We start from the raw sequence: 21,117 nt of genomic DNA, 5'->3' as shown, positions 1-21,117 counted from the left end.
GACATTGTTGAAAAAGTTTTGAATATGAAACCCCTTAAAACTTTATAGTTTTGGACATGAACCAAATATGTGGCATAATGTGGCAGAAGACTGTTTACACTGACCACATGTAGGATCAAGATCACTGTTAACCTTAGCTCACCTAGCAGTGGACCAGTGGAGACGACGTTAAATCTTAAATTGAACAACGGCAGTCAAATAGAGCATGAATAAATTATGTGAATAGCTTTTTGCCAGGTACCATCTGGTTCTTTAATATCTCCTTCCCATTTCTGGAAGGAGGGGAAACTGCTGGAATAAGACACCCCAAAGCATGTGAGCTGCAAATATCTGTAAAAGTGCTGAATGCTCGAGGACGGTAATTTTACTTTTAAATGTTATCAGGTGACTCTCAGTTGCTCTTATCTTTCTGCTTTGCTGCCTCACTTGACTGTCACATCCCATCACCTGGCTCACCCTCATAGACTCAGGAAAGCTTTTTGTTTATTTTAATATCAATAAAAGTCTTGATGGAGCAACTTAAATGTTTGCTAATGAGCCTGGAATCATCCCTCATTGCATTTAGGTGAAGTTTTGTACAAACACAGAAAGTTCAGCTCACACTGTCAGAACTGTTCTTTTTTAGCCGGATTGTCGTGAAAATGACTAATTTGATCCTCTTTGGGGATCCAGGCAGCAGTTTTAAAGTCTTAAATGTTCACAGCCTCAGACAGATTTTAATGTGGAACGCCTTGGATATTGAAAGGCTCAGATTGAAGTTTCTCCTGGCAAGATGCTACACGTCCTGAGGATGTGTGTCCCAAAAAATATTATTCATGAATTTGATCCAATAAAAGAGACATCAAGTTATAGCTCAGCGGGGCTTTACTAGGAATTAATTCCAAAGTCTGTTCAGTAAATCTAAACTGATAAGAGTTTGAGAAAGTTTTTCATTACGCTGTAAGAAAATCTTTATATTTTCTATCAGATAGAGGACGGTTCAGTGCCGCTTCAGTGCTGACACGTCCGTCGGCAATCTTCAGTCCCTCTGTCCTGATCCGGGAAGGTAGCCAGATGCTGCTTGTTGACAGCAGCTTTGATGGGAACAGAGCAGACGTGGGGGAGAATAGAGAGCTGTAAGCCAACAGAATGTAAATGCTTTCTAAATGTCCAGTCATTCACAGCGCTGTCCAAATATGAGCTGACCGACACAAGTTTGTTCTTGGACTGAAAACAAACGGAGGTTAAATGAGGTCCTTTGGATGTCCCCATCACAAAGGTTTTGTTTTTTGTTTTTTTTATGTAAAATTAGCTTGAAATTTATGCAAAAGTTATGAGCACAGATGCACTCATGCATTTATGTAAAACCTGCTTTTTACCACCAAAACATGCCAGATGCTCAATATATTCCAGATGTGTTACATAAATGTAAAACCAATGCAGGCTTTAGTGAGCATTATAGATCAGGCACACACACTATCCTGAAAAGAGTAGGCACAAATGTTTTTTTGTTTTTTTTTTTAATCTGTATTTTCCATCCCAAGTCATCAGTCTGCAACGAGTCATGCATGGAAGCTCAAAGCACGTCTAACTGATCAGCAAAATATAGAAAAAGCCTGACAAATATTCCTACAGGTCATTAAACAGCTATAAACACACAGTAACAGTGTCAGCTATTTCACCTTAAAATGGGTGTTTTTTGCTAAATCATCCATAAAATCCACAACCCTGAGTAGATCGCCAGAGTGCAGACGGATTCTGTATTACTTTAATGATTCAGACATTTTAAGGCACAAAACAACTTTGACCTGTTGATCTCTGCATACACTCTCAGTACCATCAGGTCAATACATTTAAAAATATATATTTAATTTATAGTTAATTAATCCTTTAGTTAATAGTTATTTAACTGTTAACTGTTAATGAACAATTATTTATTGTAAAGTAGCAACTGATGGTGACAGTACTTTGTAAATGGTTAATTAAAACTGTTTAGTTCATCTATAAACATTATTAAGTTACACCTGATGTTTGTCAACCTTTACAACTGATTAATAAATGGTTTATAAAGCATTTTATCATTGTTAACAGCGACTATTAACTTCACTTTAATTCAGTATAAATTTACCATTCAACCAATCTACCATGGCTGAAATCAAGTGAAACCAAACTCAAGTCATTCCCGTTTGTTTTCTATGGCATGTGAGCTTGATAAAATTATTTCAACTCAAAGTCAACTGACAATAATACTTTCAGACTCTTGATGAGTAGTTTGAAAAAAATAAATAAATAAAAGGATGACACTTACATTGCCCACAATGCAACTCAGCTGTTGTCATTTCAGTAGGATATCTGGGTGCGTTGTGCTAGGAGAGGTTAATGTATCCTCGAGCATCAAGGTTTGTCCCCTGTCAAACTTGTGGTCTTCAGCCCTAACTGACGGCGACTCAGGTGACATCACTTGGGGATATTTATCAGATTTCACATCAACACCAACACACCAACACTAAAGGCTTTATACTATGCACTCCCCAACACCTAGAAACATGAGGACGTCTGAAATCGATCTGAAATCGAAAAATAAAATAGAAGATTAAACATCAGAACACTGCTGATGATACTGCAGATCAACAGTCCCTCTAAGCATTAAAATGAGCTGATCCAAGCTGACTTTGGGCGAGCGGCATATATTCAACTTTATAATGATACATTCTATATTCTTTTAAATAAGAAACTGGGTTTTAAAATGTGTCTTTCATTCAAATCAATAGTAGAATAAGCTTTAAATCCTACATCAACAACACTGCATGCAATCAGGCATGCATCCCTCACTGAGGGAAAATAAACTCATCTATTCTGTCTCTTCTCTCATTCTATCTGTTTTCTCTTGGATTCATAAATGATTAACAGTCATTTTAAAGTGCCAGCTGACCTTTGCAGTACTTGTAGTTTTTGATGATAATATAATCAAATCTTACTCATTATGAATCGCACTGGAAAGTAAATGCTATTTTCGGAGGCAGAATAATGGCATAACATGATAATGTCAGAACGATGCGGAATGAAAAAAACAAAATCAGTAGAAAGATGAAAGAGGTTTGGTGTGATTCAGCAGGGGAAAGGCAGCGTGTTCTTCCAGATGCCATAATAAAAGTGTTCTGTCATCGGTCAGCTTTTATGCACTGACATCTTTGAACATTTCCTGTGCTAGGCAACAGCGTAACCGTAAACTATGAATCAACAACATCTTCCACAACACAACAGTGTGACTTCACCGTCAGTCCCCATTGCTCTCGTTATGAGATAGTGGTTACCACACCAACCGTGGCCTGGATTTTAATGAAGAGCTGTGAAAATGACAATGTTTTTCTGATTTTATTGCTGGTATGTGCATTAGATGTGTTTGTTATGATGAAAGAGTTTTTAAAGTACCTTGATGGGACTATTTATTGAGCTCCAGCTGCAGCGTTGTGTGAAATACCATCATCTTCTCAGTGGATTTTAGGCTTTTCTTTGGAATGGCCAAACTGCACGACCCTGCAGTACTCTCAGGGAACTGATGATTATGCAAAAGAAAAATCTCATGATAGCAAAAAATTGCCAGTAACGGGAGGCCCCGACTGCCAGGATAACAAAGTTTCTGATCAGAACTTTTGTTCAGGTTTCAGCAGTGACCTTCTCTGTTCTTATCTGCAGTCCTCCAGCAGTTCTGTGTGTTTTCATTTTCACTGCTGCTCACAGCGCCCGGCTCATTTTCCCTGCCGGCAACTTTGATGGCATAACGAGCTGCTTTGTATTGACTCAGGATGAATTACACAGTTTTAAGGGGAAATTGTTAAACAGCCTTGGACACATAATTACTTAAGAACAAAGAATAAAAGCTACTGTATTTTCTGAAAAAGCATGGCTCCAAGCCCAGCCTGTCCATATGGTCAGCAGTGTGAACAAAATATCCAGCACAACTCCTTTTTTTACAAGAAACTGTGATTCCCTTTGTGCCTATTGTGTCTGCGGTGAAAATAGCAACCCAGACAAGGTGAAATAGTTTTCATACAAACTTCAAATGCACATAGAACCACAGGGAGCAGAGTCTGCATGAACCGTTATTTATTAATGTCAGGACAGAGATGGATATTCACAGTCATGATTTATTTGTTTTCGCATTTCATTTTATAAATACAAATATCTAAACAAAATCCTTACATCTGCTTTCTACTATTTTAAAGGTTAAAAACATTTACCAAGTGATTATACAAATGTCCCTCTACATAGGTTTAAGCTGCTTTAGGGTCCTTGATTTGTTATTTTGCAACAGAATGTTGTATGATGACATTTCTGTTTGTAATTCTCTAAGCTACATGCACATAAAAAACAAAAACTTAGCATACTAATTAATAAACAGAAATCAAGTCAGAAAAGTAAACTATACAGCGTAGGGGGTGTGCACTCGAGACTTTCACCGACCGAGCCGGCTAACTTCTGGTTTAGCGCCCGGCTAACTTGAATTAGGATAAAATAATTTATTCATCCTGCTCTTCTAGACTTTCCAAATGTTATTGGACCAAATGGCTCAAATTCAATTATCCACAGTTTTACAGACGCGTCTTTAATAATGTTGGCTTATGGGCCTTTTTGGGCCCCAGTGCATCACGTGACGATGAAATTACACAGTTTGGCCACTACGAAAATTGGCTTCAATGCCTGGTGCTCGTCCTGGGGGCTCTCGACAATGAGGCCAGCCGTGTTCTTTGCAGAGAAAGTCAAGCCAACCGCATTAAATACCCCTCTTCTTCTGAGCACACAGCCCTCAGGTGTTGAGATTAAATGTTTTAATACATGTATGACCAACCAATTATAAACTGTTAATCATGTTTATATTGGAACCTGACTGATATTGTATATTATTATAAGGTCGATAACAACGCTGACATTTGAGAGTTAAAGTATGATAACACTATACTGGCAGATGTTCATCCTTCAACATGAAGATATAACATCAAAATATTTTTGATTCAGAAATATTGTTGCTTTTTGCAGCTGCCTTTCAGACCTAACTTTGCTGGCGTTTTTGTAGGGTTAACGTTTAGGCTCAAGGTGAAGCTCAGATGTCATCAGTCAGTAGTGTTTTTACTTCAGGATTCTGAAAGAGGGTTAGGTCAGAAATGAAGAGTCATCTGTCAGAGGTCGGACACCAGCTTCTGTTACTGAGGCAGTCTAATTAGATGAGGGTTTAATGAGTAAATGTAGTCAGTAGAATAATTAAAGTACAAGCATGTGTCTGACGGTCTGTCTGGATTAAACAAGAGGCTCCATCTCTACCTCAGTCTCTCTGGCACACCCTCATACACACTGACACACATTGTTAGCATATTCCCCCAGACAGTCACTGTGGCAGAATGTCTGTCTTTGCTGGAAATTGTCTTTTTACTGCTCTGTGTTGTCTAGGACAAGTCTTTAGGCTACACTGTTAATCATCGTGGTGTTCTTTGAGGATAAACTTCACCAACATCACTGAAACATTGTCTCCTCATATTTCAACCTCCCAATGAACAGATCATCTTGTCAGTATGCTTTTTTACTTAAATCAAACTTTTTTTGAGAAGATTTTATTTCCGCTTGCTACCAACATGTTATCTGGATCTGGATAGATGAACACAGAGAGTTTCAGACTGGGGGTGCAGGAGAGTTGATGGATGGGTGCAGAAGGAGAGACATGAGGCAAACATACTATATGAGGTGAAACAGACAGGTGCAGGCCAGTGTTCTAAAAACAACAGGAAGTTAAACAGCTGGACTCGGCCCGGAGGGTGCCGCTCGGCTTTGCTTCCAATCTGGCTTGGTGGCCTCTTGCAGTATAGCAGCGAAATATTTCCCTGCGGCCCAACCAGCTTTTTCTCCATAGACCACCATTGTAAAAGAAATGTTGACAGGACACCAAGAACTGCAAACAAGCTTGATTATGACTCTTTCTATTATGAATTTTTGATCCATGGAGGTTTTATATTTGTAAAACTTCCAACAAGCGGAAGAAGCAATTAAAAAAATCTGTGATTTTATCACAATGTAAAGTCTATGGGTGGAGCGGGGACTCTTGGGCGTGGCCAGCAGGGAAAACTCTACTGTGCATATTCAATGGTCGGCATAACCAGGAAGTAAAAATGGAAGCTAGAAAACTTTTTTGGCGTAGGCACTAGGCGAGCAGTCCTCATTCCTCGTTTGAATGGGCGCCATCTTTGCATCTGGTATCTAGTTTTTCTATATAAATCTATGAGTTGGAGCTACTGATTTGGCCGCAGTGCCTGATTGATACAATTTGTGTCGAACATAATACCTCTAAAGTCCAGAAGAGTTGGAAAGTCACCAGACAGGCTCAGTAATGTCAGTTGCACAGCAATGTCTAGCTTGTAAGCGGTTCAAGTTTAATACAAGAAAATATGACTTAAGGTTTTCTTGTATTCTGTCTGCGGAGAAATGAAGTAACACTTTGAGTCCATTTTAGACATGTGTTGCTTTCAAGGTGACCTCCATTCAGCAATCACATCCTGGTAACCTAAACTATGCATCTCAAAAGTTGTGTGTTCTTAAACAACAATGGCAGCAACAAATACCAGGCCGTGTTGTTTCAGGCCTTCTTTTCTTAACCTTTCTGAGAAAAAACCCGTTATACCTTTTTTTCCACAATCTCACCAGACTTTACTTCTCTCCTTTCTGTCTTTCTCCCTCCCACAGAGGCCTGATATCCTTGAATTCTAGTGACATCTACTACCTGGAGCCAATCAGCGGTGTGGATCCTCTCCACCATTCACTGTTGAGAGCAGAAGAACTGCCACTTAAAGGTGGAAACTGTGGCCACGGTCATCATACCTCACAGTCCAACCACATCTCCAACCTGCTCACATCATTTCATTCAAGGGTTAGTCTCCCACACTCCATTCATTTGCTACAGATCATGGCTTGACAATATGAGCTTGTTTTCCTGATACAAGTAAGTAGTGTGACAGTTTTGTTGTCAATACTAATATTAAAGAAACAGTCACTATTGTGGAAATTAAAATGTCATTAACAATTTCATCTCTGGTTACCCAAAGTCAAACAAGTGATTTTCCTCACAGTTCTGCTCCTAAAACACCTAAAAGAAGAAAAAAAAAGATTTCTACTGCGAAACAGAAAAAAGTGTCCGACCACATTTGAAGTAGACAGCCTTGTAACAAGTTTTGCTCGGGGGTTTTGATGTTATTTAGATGCAAAGGAAGTCCACATTTCTCTCCTGGTGCCAGTTTTGGTGGACCAGGGTTCATTTGATTATAATGTTGTTACCAGTTCTGAGGCGCTGAGTTAAGTCTTAAGGCTACAGCTCTGATAACAACCTTGAGAAACCTATGCTGTATGTGCCTGTTTTGATAACGTTAGCTAATAAGCAAATGTGTGATAACTCTCTGCAGCAAACTAATTTTTTGATCATTTCACTTTTGACATTCCAGGCAACCATAACATGGATTTAAGTCCAAAGCCCAAACCTCCACCCCCCAATACCTTTGACAGAACACCGGCTTCAACGAGACCATATAATAATTGCTTCACTCACTGCAGTGTTTGGATACTGAACACAGCATCATCATGTTAATGTAATCTAAAGCCCCTTGAACAGTAGCACAGTTTAGATATTTTGGATACACTCAGTGTTGGCATCTACCATGTCTACTGTGCAAAAATATACCACTCCAAACACCAGGAGATATTATTCGCAGTGTTTTATTGTTGAAATCTCGGAGATGCAACATCTCTTAGTACACACGTATGACCTGTGTCACTGGTGTTTTCCCTTTCTAACTTTATCATATTTTGTATTTTAAATTGTTTTATGAGTTAATCTTTTCTCCTTTTTGATTTAATTTGTGTTTATTTGGTCTGTGGACTGAAAAAAATACCACAAAAAGGAACGCGGCTGTAAGTCACTGTGGCTGTAAATGTCAATTAGAGGATAACGGGGATGAGATAAGATAGACACAGCAGTCCATCTTAAGTTTGTTAGCATGTATTAAAGGAGCACTCTGTAGTTTTGGGAAATAAATGTTAATGAGAAGAGACAGATCTTCATTGGCTGATTTTTTTTCAGCCTAATCAAACTCTCTTTGTTTTCATGACTGAATAAACTGAATAAACAAACTGACCAAAGGACAACACAATTTATACTGTTTTACTTTGTTTATATGTGGCGGACCCTGCCACCTTTCTAGCTTCAAACAGTGTTCTGGGACCTTATTTTCCTCTGAGAACAGCTTGTTTGTTCACTTATGGAAAAAGTTTGTATTATTACCTCATTAATATTGTAAATATTAAAATTCTGGGTTAATTCAATTAGATTTTTTAATTATAGAAAAAATAACTCAGATTAACCACACTCTATGACGCCCCTTGAACATCACCGAACACGTTCCCTTCACGTTCCACAGCAGCTTTGTCAACATGATGGAGGCAGATGACTGAACGATGCTGAGTATAGGCCTACTGAATGGAAATCCCTCTTCAGCCAGAGTTTCTTCCTGTCAAACAGTTAACACTCTTTCTCAAACTGAGAATGGGCTGTGGTTAATAATCGGATGTTATACCATCGCTACCAGACTGCCGTTTCAGCATGAGTGATATCATTAGCCTCTGAACATACACTTAGTAAAAGCACACTAGATAGTTACTAAGAACTCTAATGACTTGTCACCAAATGCTAGCATACACATACTACACTGTACATATTCACATGTCTGTAACACTGTACCAGTTGAATAATCAAGCTCAGTACCATGGTTAACACATAGCTCAAATGTTTATTCCTCATCAGCTGTCGTCCAGCCATTAAGCAGCACAAACACTTAACAATATCCAACAGCCTAGTGCTTAATGTGCCTGGTGTCTTCACAAGTCATCACAAATTTTCAGTGGGACCGTTCAAGCTTTGTTAAAACACTAAATTTAATAGTGGGTATATTGGAAAAGACACAAACAAGTTCAGCAATAAATCCTTTAGCACCTCCAATGTGATGGACTGAGCTATAAATGTTTTTTTGAAATTGAATACAACAACCACAATGGAACATTTGGCTCTTTGGCACATGGAAACACGATATTGAGGACGTCTTTTAGGGAACAGAATGACTCTTGTGCCACCTGGAAATGGAGGAATTATGGCTTTGACTCAGCTTTTCAGGTCTGTTAAGGCCATGGCTGCGAGTCAATTTCCTGAGCCTTTATAGAGAAGAAGAACTAAACACAAGTCTAGTTTGCTCATCTGCAGTTATAAATGATTAAAAAGGCTCCACAGTGGCCCATTTTGCCTTCATCTGTCTCCACCGCTGGGACAAACAGTCTTTCTTTGGGTTTTCTTCTCATATTTCTTCCCATATTTATCATTTTCCCATTTACGCTCTCAATCAATTTAAACTGTTCTCATCTTTCTCCCACCCCTCATATGCTAAAGCCCTCTTAGCTCTCCACCAGGGCATCATCCTTCTCCCCTATTTCTTTATCTTCCTCCCTCCTGCACCATACCCCTTGGCTCCCCCAATTCCCTCCACCGCCACCCATTAATCCTGGGTTGTTATGCGGGAAAGCCAGCTACAGCAGACTCCAGAGTCCCAAGGCTTTTGCCACAATTTACCTCTCAAATAAACAATGCAGTGCGTTAATGCATTAGTGTGGATGTGTGTGTGTGTGTCTGAACTCCACAGGCTGCCATCACAGCTCCACAGACTCCTCGCCAATCCACAGTACTGGTGTTAACTCCAGACCGAGCCGAGGCAGCAATCTTGCCGCGCGTAAATCAATGAGTTTTAATTACAGCAGAGCCTTTCCCTAATGGCTGTAATCAAGTATAAGGAGGGTGGAAACTTAATGATGGAAGAATATAAGGAGGCATAAAGCTTTGTTAACACAATGGCATGGATTGGTGTGAGGCTACTTATAAATATTAGGCTGTTCACTCTTTATGCACCACTTTCAGACTGCGTAATTGCAAGAATTTAATATTTACCCTTTATTAGGTCAAATAATCAGGTCTGGTTTCTTGGATTGTTTTGCAGTCATATACTGACACCAGTATCAATCTACCTGCATCACTGTTTTAAATTCCACATTTTTATATTCAGTATTTCCCCCAGAGTTGTATTCCTGTTAGTGAGATACAACCTCTGCAGCATCAGGACCATAGTACACTGAGAACCTGGATGGTAATGGGGAAAACCTATTATGTTCTGTTGTACTGCTATTTGTTCCTGCTGCCATATTTGCTGTTTGTAAATAATGTTATTTATTTTTTTTAATAAATGCTGACAACTGACACAAGTTTTAAACTTTTAAACTTCTTAACTAAGTCAAATGCATTTTATTTTTGTCGTTGTCACATTTTGAATCCGTCTTTTATTCCGTCATGTATATTTTTGCAATCATATTATACTAACATATTATATAGTATACTACAGTATTTGTGGTGAAAATATTTGTTTCTGTGACTACAACAGTATTTTCATTCAACCATAAATGAATGTGTTAATGTGCAACACAGAACATACATTCTAGTACACCAAAGTTTCACAGGAAGAAAAGTTGCTGTATCTGTGTTGCACGTATTAATGGGAACAATTATATCTGCCTTGGCATACAACCCTGAAGCAGCATTATGAATCAATTTTACATTCAAATAGATAAATAGATAAAAGTATAGTATTGTAATAAATAGTATTTTATAGTAGAGAATAGCACTGTTGCATAATTTAATATGGTATAGTACAGATTAGTGCTGCTGACAAAAATCAGGCGTTACAGTCATAGATTACTTAAAGCAGTAATGGAGTGATACAAAGTTTCTAATGGGATTTCAGTAACAGTATTACAGTTACTATGTCCAGTAACATGTAGCTACCCAAAATTGTTTAATGATGTTTTATCCACACTGCGCCGCAGAAAAATATCCTTGATGAATAATCATGTTGAAATGCCGAAATGGCTGCAGAGTCATACTCCAAATGGGTTTACGCCCGTAGCAGCAACAGCATGGAGGGTGTGTGTGTGTGTTTGTGTTTAGTTTTGCCTCTGACAAAAGGCACCACTCACCAGAGAGTCCTGATCTTTGTGTTCTTCTTTTTCCCATCTTTTCTCTGTACGTTCATGAAGTAAAGTTTATTTCCCCTCCATTATGCAAATAAGAGAGCATCACAGCACAGTACAGTGTATTTTGGCTCCACCGCTGTCACTGCTGTAGAGGTTGACAAGCTCCTCTACTTCGGGTGTTTATTCTTCCAGAAGCTCTGGGCTCTGCCCACAGCCTTCTCCGCCAGAGCTCGCCAGCTCCAGCAGCTGTCTGCTGATTAATGCTAACAGGTTTGGCCGTCAATCTAAAACACCAGCATCTGTGCCTCCGCTCCAGTCTGTTAGTCCAATTAATCACACAGAAAGCTGCATTTTTTCTACAATATTTGCATAAAAAATTCTTAGATGGGAACCAACACCACAAGCACGACCCAGAGGTGAAGATCAGTGACTGGAATTACCTGTGGTGACAGCTTGTGGCCGTACCTGTAGCCGTAAAATGTCCATGTCAAATGAGCTGTTGTGGGGATTGACTCGCTTTTGGAACCAGCCTCAAGTGGCCGTTTGGGGTATTGCAGTTTTTGGTACTTCCTCACAGGCTTCGTTTAACAGCCCTGGAGGTTGCTGCTTGATTAAGCAATACAATATTGCCCCCCACTGGATTTGTAAAGAACTGCAATAAACTTGAGTTTCTGTGCTTCGATTTCCCTCAATGAGTCTTACTTCTGCGGTCACTTTAGTGAAAGTAACGCAAACATAATCATATTGTGAAGCAACACATTACTTACCAATATCTAAAGCATTACATTTTGAACGAATCTTGTCCAACACTGATTGATGAGTAGAGAATAGTGAAGTACAGTAGTGTAATACAGTATGGTATAGTGTATTGGGTAATCTAGCAAACCAAAGACTGCTATCCCGTACGTAATCATGTTCCCATCTGCTTTTGTCTTTACTGTCAGGTTAAAAGAAACACCTGGGGTACAACCAAGTACATGGAGCTGTACATAGTGGCTGACAACACACTGGTAAGCTGACAGTAACTCTCCTCCTGCCCCTTCCAGTCCACAGCAGAATATTTCTGTGCACATCAGTGTGAGCGCCACATACACACACAAGTCCACTGACGTCAGACAACCATCAAATTACACACGAGGGCGGAAGCACGGTCCACATCTTTAACAATTATCTCATTGAGCTAATGGAGCTCTTTCATACTGAGAGCTCGGAGCTGACATGGCGAGGCAAAGCATGTGGAGATGAAGCGGAAGGAGCTGTCTGCTTAATAAGGGAGCGTATTTAGGCGGACTTTAAAGGTGGGAGGGCTTTTAGATAGACACTAAGCTACAGTGATGAGATGCTATATCTTCATAAAAGTCAGTTTAGGGTTCTGTCTGCTACATTAATGCCATGGTAACAGCACATGGTGACCAATAAAGGTCTGGTCCTCTCCTTCTGTAATTGGTATAATTATGATGATGGACTGGGTATAAGTGGTAAAGCAGGACTGGTCGGATATTAGTGTTGTTTTCATGAGCCATTAGTCTCTGCAAAGAACTTTACAAAGGATTGTCTCGAACATTTGATTTATTTTCCTGACCTCATTCATGCACTAATACACCCCCATCTTACCCGTCCTGCAGTTTAGACGGCAGAATAAGGACTATGAAAAGACCAAGACAAGGATAATGGAAATTGCCAATTACGTGGATAAGGTAAGGCTGATGGGTTCTCCTGCTGCAGTTCTCACGAGAACAAACAGCTCCATTTAGTAACTCATAGTTATTGTTGTACAGTTGTGGCATTCTGTATCTTGATCTCATTTATTACTAATCTACTTTGAAGTGTGTTGTCTTTGATGGTCCAAGTAACGAATGAGTGATTGAAACACAAATATCTGCTGTCCACTGAAGCCTCATCAGGATTTAATCAATAGTGTCCTTCAAGAGCCCTCAAGGGGAGATTGGGGAGAAATTCACTTATGTGACCAGACTGTGTTATGGGAGCTTATGACAAGCTTGTGGACAACCGTGTGCGTGTGTGCAGGTACATATTTGTTTTTTGTGTGTGTTCAGTTCTATAGGGCTCTGAACATCCGTGTGCCTCTGATTGGCCTGGAGGTTTGGACCGACAGGGATCAGTGTATTGTCACAGAGGAGCCAAACGCCACCCTCTGGTCCTTCCTCCAGTGGAGGCAGAAGCTGAAGTCCCGCAAGAAACACGACAACGCCCAGCTGCTGACGTAAGCAATGGACACACACACACACACACATCTTACCTATGTCACCATGTCCTGGTGACATGACCTAACCCTAACCCTAACCTTAAACTAACCCAGACCAGCAATATCCAAATTGGGGATGCAGCTTTTGTCCCCAATTGCACACTGGTGTGTGTCCCCAAAAGTCACATGACTCAGTTCTATTTTATTTTTCTATTCTTGTTTCAATCACTTTTGATTTGATGATAGCCAAGTAAATGGTAAATGGACTGTACTTATCTTGCGCATTTCTGGTCTAACTGACCACTGAATGCACTTTACAACACAAGTCGGCATTAGCCATCCAGGCTACCATGCAAGGCACCACCTGCTCATCAGGAGCAATAAGCAATCATACACATACCAAGGAGGAGCCAACAGGGCAATTTAGAGCTCAGTATCTTGCCTCAGGATACTTCAACATGTAGGGAATTGAACCACCGACCTTCCAGTTGGTAGATGACTGCTCTAGTGCCTGAGCCACAGCCGCAAGTACCAGTGTTGTCAATCAGATTTGAGAAGCATACAATAGCCAGTGGAGGGTGCGAAGGATCAGAGTACTGAGGGAGAACTTGGGAGTTGAAGACCAGCCAGGAACAAGTTGAGCGTCCCCAGAGCGCTTGGATTTCCGGCATTTTCGTTCAGCTGCCAGGGTGGTTCTGAGTCCGTCAACCTTGAAGCTAGAAGGGTCAGGAGAGCCTGCTATGAGGTAAGAGGACCGAGAGTCCAGAGAGGAGGACAAGTCAGGTGAGCTGAAAGGACAAGTGAGGCCAGACAAACAGGGAGAGCAGGTTGTGGCAGATAGGGAGAGAAGATGGAGTTGTAGCCAGAGAGGAACTCTGTCTTGCAGCTGACTGGCAGTTCCACAGGCCCTCTGTGACAAGGTGTCGGGTGTGTGTGGAGCGGGTGGGATAGATAAGATAAGACAGGCTGCAGTGATGTTGCGAGCAGGTACGTGGTCTATAGTATCTGCCAGAAGAGTGGTGTACAGGAATGGACAGCGGACACATAGTGAATGAAGAAAAGCAGATATACAGACAAAGAACAAGAACAAGGTCATTTAATCTACACTGCACTATTGTCAGATTTATTCAGCACAACCCTAGAGGCAGTTAACCCTCGCTTGCACAAACCCCAAACAACAAAACAGAAAATAAACCAAACAAGACTTGATCATAACCGTGTATATGGCTGGACCATGTCTGGCCAACTGGTTACTGGGCTAGTCAGTGGTGGAGTTTATGATATGAATTTGTGGATTTGAAATGCTCATGTGCAAAAAAAAGGCAGAATATTCTTTTGTCAGCAATTTAGGAATGAGTTGAGTTGTTATTACATTCGCAAGTTACATTCATAGATTTCTCTTTTTCTAAATTTGACTCATTATTAAGACCGCTGTAGCCACTGAGAGGTACTGATTATTGCCCCTTGATTTAATTAACACATTTCCATTTAAGCTTAACTATTCCCCATTCTAGTTACACATTTCATGTTTCCCTTGTCTTATATCCATTACTGTTTACAATTTGATGTTTACAGATGCTTTCAGTTTGAGCATTTCCATTTCAGCCCTTGCATTTTAAATTTGACTTCAGTATGACTTGATTATTCACAGTTGTTTCTAAAATAATATGACTTTTAATTTCTGTTTGGAATCTAAATAATAACCAAAATATCTTCCATACAGAGAAAATTGTGGATTTCTGCACAACCATTTCTGACTGAATGTATGAACACACCATATTTATAGCTCAACTGACAGCAGGTTACAGTTACTTGTAATAATTTGTATAATTAATTCCGTAACACACCCAAGGTGGATGAGGAAACGAGACATGAACTCCAAGCTGCATTTCTTCCACCTGCATGTAGGTCTAAGTGATGCACTTTCACTAGATCCTGGGAAAGATTTCTCGTGTTTCTGCCCTTACATATCCTACTTGCTGCACAAGGTATTGTCCCCATCGTTTAACCAGACCACGATGTGCACTGTCATCAGAGCAGGTCTCTGAAAGCGTGCGTGCGGAGAGAGCTGCCCTGCCCCTTGCACAACACTAATGACAGCCTCACGAAACAGAGAGGTCTCTCCTCTGGATCGAAAGTGACAAAAATATAACAAATACAGCAGCAGCCGATAAAAACAATGAATACATATTTCCAAATCTGAGGGGAACAACGTGTGCTTAAACCACACCCACAGGGCCAGTGGCCACACAGAATGGACAGGATGAAGTGTAGGCCTACACTACAGCAGAAGTCACATAAAATCCTTGAATTGCGGCAGCTTCTCACAGAATATATTTTTTTTTTTTTTGCTTTAGAATGTAATCGCTGTGACACGATGAGAAAACGTGTCACTGCCGCCCGCTCTTTTCATTCTCTCTTTAGCTCACTCGATCACTGCCGCTTCGTCTCTCTCGTTGATGTGGGGAGTAATAGTTTTTTAAAAATAAAAAACATCATCTTCCACCTCTTTCTACCAAGCAACACTTTGGTCACTCTTCATGTTTTCACTATCAGCGAATTGTGTTCACGGAGGGGAGGGCATCAGCGCTGTGTCCTACATACTCTCACCAACAGCTGAGTGTCGGTGTCCAAGACCCTGAAGAAAACGAAACACCCTTCATTGACATACGAACCGTTACCGTTAATTATTGGAAGGCCAAATGCTATTGAGCAAACACGTTTGTAGTTCTGGTCCCAGTGTTGCGTTCCAGCCAAAATGTTTCAGGTACTATCAACTTTTGACAATGTAAAAACCAAAAAAGAACGGCTCCATGGGAGTTGAATTGAGCTGAGCTGTAACCATGCAGTGGGAGTACAGCAATAATGGAGCATTTAGAAGCTAACGAGCCTGATATGTTACATAGGAGTTTGTGGAGACCAAAGCAGAGCTAGAAAGGAATGAATATCGTACCTACATTCATCAGGAGGACACAGACAGCAATTCATATTAATGTTGCTGTGAGGGATGTGTAAGCAAGCAACTGTCGGCCAACAAGTTTACCGTGTCAACTTATGAGGGGACGATGTGTTTGGTCTGTTCACAACTCGTTTCTGCTGCCGTAACGTTGCTGAAAAAATCAGTTGACACACATTTGCGATTTAAGAAACATGATGGATGCATGTCCTTCCTCTAAAAACATTGGAAAGCTGATTTTTAAACATTTTGAAATCTGCATCATTTACCTTAATCTGCACCTTTACTGTTACTTCTTCTTTACTGCCAGTTGTTGCGGTGTTGCTGCATTCCATGGACATGTGTGAGAAAATTATTTATTCCAGTTTATGATTTTCAAACAATGTGTATTTGTGTCAGTGACCTAGTTTTCGTACGTTTTTTACGTCCACCTGAACACAAAGAAATCAGATCTGACGTCACATAGGTGAGAACAGCCAAGCTAAATCAAGAGCAACAAAAATAGATATACACTTATGACAGCCCACAGAGAAATAACATCAATGAATACGTAACGCTGTGTCGTTTCACTTAACTTTGTGTAAAGATTGCTCTCACATCAGTCAGGACCAAAACTAATACAGAATAAAATAGTGAGACTTTCAACAGAAACTAATGTGTTAGGATCAGCTTGCCAGGCTTTTGTTGACAGTGTTCTACTACAACGAAGCAAAGCAGAGTAAGAGATCAACTAAGAGACAGACAGAGAAATGGGAGACAACGAGTTGTGCTGCACACAGCTGTATTTTTCATTCTAGATGCAGCAGTGAAGTCCTGTCTCTTCACCTGCACAAAGCTCACCCAGGAACTTTTTCGCCAAACTGTGGGCTTTTTTCAGTCTGCATAAACAGAATTCACAAAAATGTGACAACAGTGTGAAATCTACTAGAACTTGCAAAAAAGAAAAAAGGAAGCCAGAGTGACTGTTTGACAGCTGCGCACACCACAACCACCTGCTACTGCAAAGTGTGTTGTGGCATGGTCAGAGTTCTGCAGTTATGGCTTGTATAACAAATACAATATATATATTATATATTTGCTTTTCAAATAAGAATTTTAATTGTTAAAATTGTTTATTTCAATTGTTAAGTATAAATTCACCAAGAAATTCAGTCTACAAGTTGCTCTAGAATGTAATGCAGTGTGAGTGCACAGCAGCTCTGTGGCTGAACAGATCCACCGCTGACACTGACAAGGGACTGCAGCTGTTGCTGCATCTGCTTACACCAGCCGCTTAACTGCTTACGCTTTACATTCTTATCTGTGACTGTAAACTGAATCGTACATTTTTCTTCTGACTTGACCATGTGGCCATCGGAGACACAGTGTTACACTCAGTGATCAAATAAAACATGGACCTTGCCTCTAGAGAGTAACTGGTCCCTCTATTACCATTTGCAAGTACTGTTCCAAGTACTAGTTCTAAGCAGGCAGCCATGACTTCATGTCCAGTGCTGACTTACCATGTAAGTCAGTCTGGTCTTTGAAAAGAAGTTCATGTATGAACGTGTGTTCAATGTAACAAAGACAGAAAAAGCTAAAAGTTCAAACTGCAAGAGTCACCCGTGGAAGGTCCAGACATGACAGCAGAACACAGATGATAAACTCTTGTGGAAAAATGAACATCTGTGTGTCTTAATTGATCATGCGACATTAAGCACAGCGTCCATCTGTTCATCTGTGAACGTGTCTGTTCTCACTTTCCTGACATGTTTGGGAAGAAACTTTTCCCCCTAACACCAGTGTTGGGTCGTAACAAGTTGCATTTACTGTGTTATATGTACTTAATTGTACTCCAAGGTGTTTTGAACTGGGTGTAAAAACAGTTCTCTTCTGATGCCTCTATATGACCTACATAAACCAAACCATCAGCAAGAAAACTGGCTTTTTCTATGCAGTTCTTCCTCATGCCTGCCACTGGGTCAGAGTCCCCACAAAATCATTACATTAATATTGATAACTTTAGCTTTCTCAGTATAATTACTATGACTAACCCTAACCCAACCAAATCTGTAAGTTGTAGGCTACATGTAGGTGAATGAACGGCAGTAAACACAAAGTTTACTTTGTTTCACAGTCGTCATATTACAGTTATAAATCTAACATAGCCACTCATACATACATTTAAAGAAGAAAATTAGTATTAAAGATGTGTTGCCTCTTTTCTTCATTCACACTAGACAGATCAATATCTTTAGACAGGACCTGCTGGTGCTTATACCGCTTTTGTCCACAGGGGTCGCCAGAATCAACATAAAATGAAAGTATGTGTAGCTGCTTTAACAAACTGTTTTGAGTAATACTTGAGTAGTTTTAGTTTAGCATACTGGTGTAGTGTTTTAGAGAAAAATCATTACTTTTACTCTGTTGCATCTGGATACATCCATTGAACATTTTTTCACCCGTGTCCATTTGTCGGTTGGGTGATTTGTCAGCAGGATTTCATAAAAACTACTGAATGGATTTTCACCAACCTTGGATGGAGGATGGGTCTGGGCTCCATGATTTATTTTTCTCACTTTCTTTAGCATGTGTTTTTCCACATTTCTGATAATTTCTCAGGGAATACTGCTTGGATCTTGATGAAAGAAAATCTGGTGTATCAGTGTATCTATGATTGAGTAAAGTTTGTTGCAGATCCAAATAAAAATCTGGCTCTCGTGGATTTAAATTTTTCATTTGATATTGGATTAGGTTTGATTGAAGGGGACTGTTCTATACTGAGTGCTATTCTTATTTATGTATTGTTTTATGCAATCATGGAAATTTCAGTAAGAAACATATGGTCTGCTGATCCCAGGTCTGCTGGCACTCTGTTATGACCCCTCATGACTTTATTCATAGCAGAATAATGGCTGAAGCTGCAGTGGGAGACTCAGATGAGACGAAACATCCTTAGTTTTGTCTTTTTTTGTCTTTCTCCACTGTTAGAATATGGCTTTCAACAGTGCTAGCTGCTTGTATTAACAGACCATAATGAGAGTGCAGGGAGCTCCAGTTGTGAGCACTGGTCTGAGGTCAGAGATCCATGCTGACACTGAACTGGCAGAGAGCAGTAATGTGTCTGGTATGTTAATGCTAATACGTGTAAAACCATAAACTAAGGGTGGGCATTATGTCAATATGATATTGATATGGTGAAATGAAACTACATGTAATTTAGATTTTATTGTATCAGGAAAAGGCAGTAGCATGCTGGTAATTTAAGATTTGCACATCTCAAGTCGTCTTTTCAGTAAATATTAGTACATTTTTTGGCTACTCTACCCACCTGTTACATTCATCTGTCATTCTTCCACAGGAGGAACTGATCAGAAACATGAGCTGCTTTAGTTTTTGGTTGCGGTGAGAACCTGCAGACACTCTGCCCTCCTGATGTTAATACTGTACACCGGTTCATAATCATCATTGTACCTCACTAAATAAAAAACATCTGATTAACTCCACATCCTCCCACACAGCCCTCCCATGCCTTGATGAAGCCCTAATGACAGACACACTCTCAGCTTTGGGTCAGATCATTTCATATTTCGTTAGTCTTTAAACCGACAAATGATTAACTAAACAGAGATTTTATTAAGCAAAAGATCTGGCTTCAGTCGGCTGTAATTGGGCTGAACACCTCAGCATGCCGGCAGTAGCAGCATCACAGCTTGACTGCCGCTGTACACACACTACGACATACATACACAGCTGCACATTCATCCATTAGCAGTAATTGTTGGCCCCTCTTGCTCCATAATTAGTTGTGCTGATACCGAAGGGCCTATTTTGTTTGGATTCATCAGACAGGGCTTGATATTGTTTTTGGATGTGAAGTGACAACTGTCAGGAGACCACATGGTGGATTGAGGCTCCTCACACGCCCTCGACCACATCTGACAGGCTTGTCGCGTCTGCCACTCTGCACTGCTGCTGCATCTGCAATCAATGTGCATCCACTGTGGAGCCTGTAAGTGAGCACGGAGGAGATTAAGGTTAACTGATTTTTCGTTTGTGTGTGTGTGTGTGTGTGTGTGTGTGTGTGTGTGTGTGTGTGTGTGTGTGTGTGGGGCTCTGATAGCGGTGTGATTTTCAAGGGGACGACTATCGGGATGGCACCGCTGGAGGGAATGTGCAGCCTGGAAAACTCTGGAGGCATCAACGTGGTACGTGGGAATACATTTCTCTTCTCGTCCTCCACTCGCTGTGTGTAAGGTGTCCAACCCACTGAGAATAATCACCAACTCTGCAGTTCTAAGCTTTCTAGCCTCTTCCAGCTCATTGTTTTGGTTTTACAGACAGTCACTTAACTGCTTTGGTTTGCTCTCACTGCTCTCATAATGACGTTTTCAGCAGCACGCAGCTGTTTTCTGTGTAAAAGCTCTGATAAACCTCCAATACACTACCTGCTCAGCACCAAACAGAAGAGAGACACAATAACTGGTGGTCACAGTGGAGCATTTAGCAGCTAAAGAGACAGATATTTAGTGGAAACAGTTGGTGGAGACAAAAATGGAGCTGAAAGGAGTGTAAACATTAGACTCAAACACAACAAATGAATTGTATGGAGGGTTGTTACCATACCTATATCAGTATTAGAAATGTCTGTGATATTGCTGAAAATGCTGGTATCGGTATCGGTGAGTACACCAATCTAACCCTAACCTTTATTAGAAAAGGGACCCTGCTACTTCCCAGCAGCGTTCTGTACACCAGTGGCTAATATCCATAAACCACAAGGACTTGTGTAACTTCAAGCACACGGAACATCTCTTATTGTGTGTCTGCTGGATGTTTAGACATGCAGCTGTTTGCTGATTTGACATTACTTTATAAGGCGATAATGAATCAGGTT

The 21,117-nt window shown here is 40.4% G+C and overlaps 1 protein-coding gene across 1 annotated transcript in view; it reads left to right on the top strand.

The window, feature by feature from the left end:
- Positions 1-21,117, top strand: part of adam19a (ADAM metallopeptidase domain 19a) — a 197,598-nt gene that overhangs the window by 134,636 nt on the left and 41,845 nt on the right. Inside the window, exons 6-10 of the mRNA XM_073474423.1 lie at positions 6,709-6,892; positions 12,024-12,089; positions 12,705-12,776; positions 13,137-13,303; positions 20,344-20,428. Coding sequence (XP_073330524.1) covers positions 6,709-6,892; positions 12,024-12,089; positions 12,705-12,776; positions 13,137-13,303; positions 20,344-20,428 — 574 coding nt within the window. The remainder of the gene's footprint in view (positions 1-6,708; positions 6,893-12,023; positions 12,090-12,704; positions 12,777-13,136; positions 13,304-20,343; positions 20,429-21,117) is intronic.

This window comes from Pagrus major, chromosome 10 (genome assembly GCF_040436345.1).
Source record: "Pagrus major chromosome 10, Pma_NU_1.0".
Taxonomy (NCBI): domain Eukaryota; kingdom Metazoa; phylum Chordata; class Actinopteri; order Spariformes; family Sparidae; genus Pagrus; species Pagrus major.
This window is presented reverse-complemented; position numbering and strand designations above follow the sequence as displayed.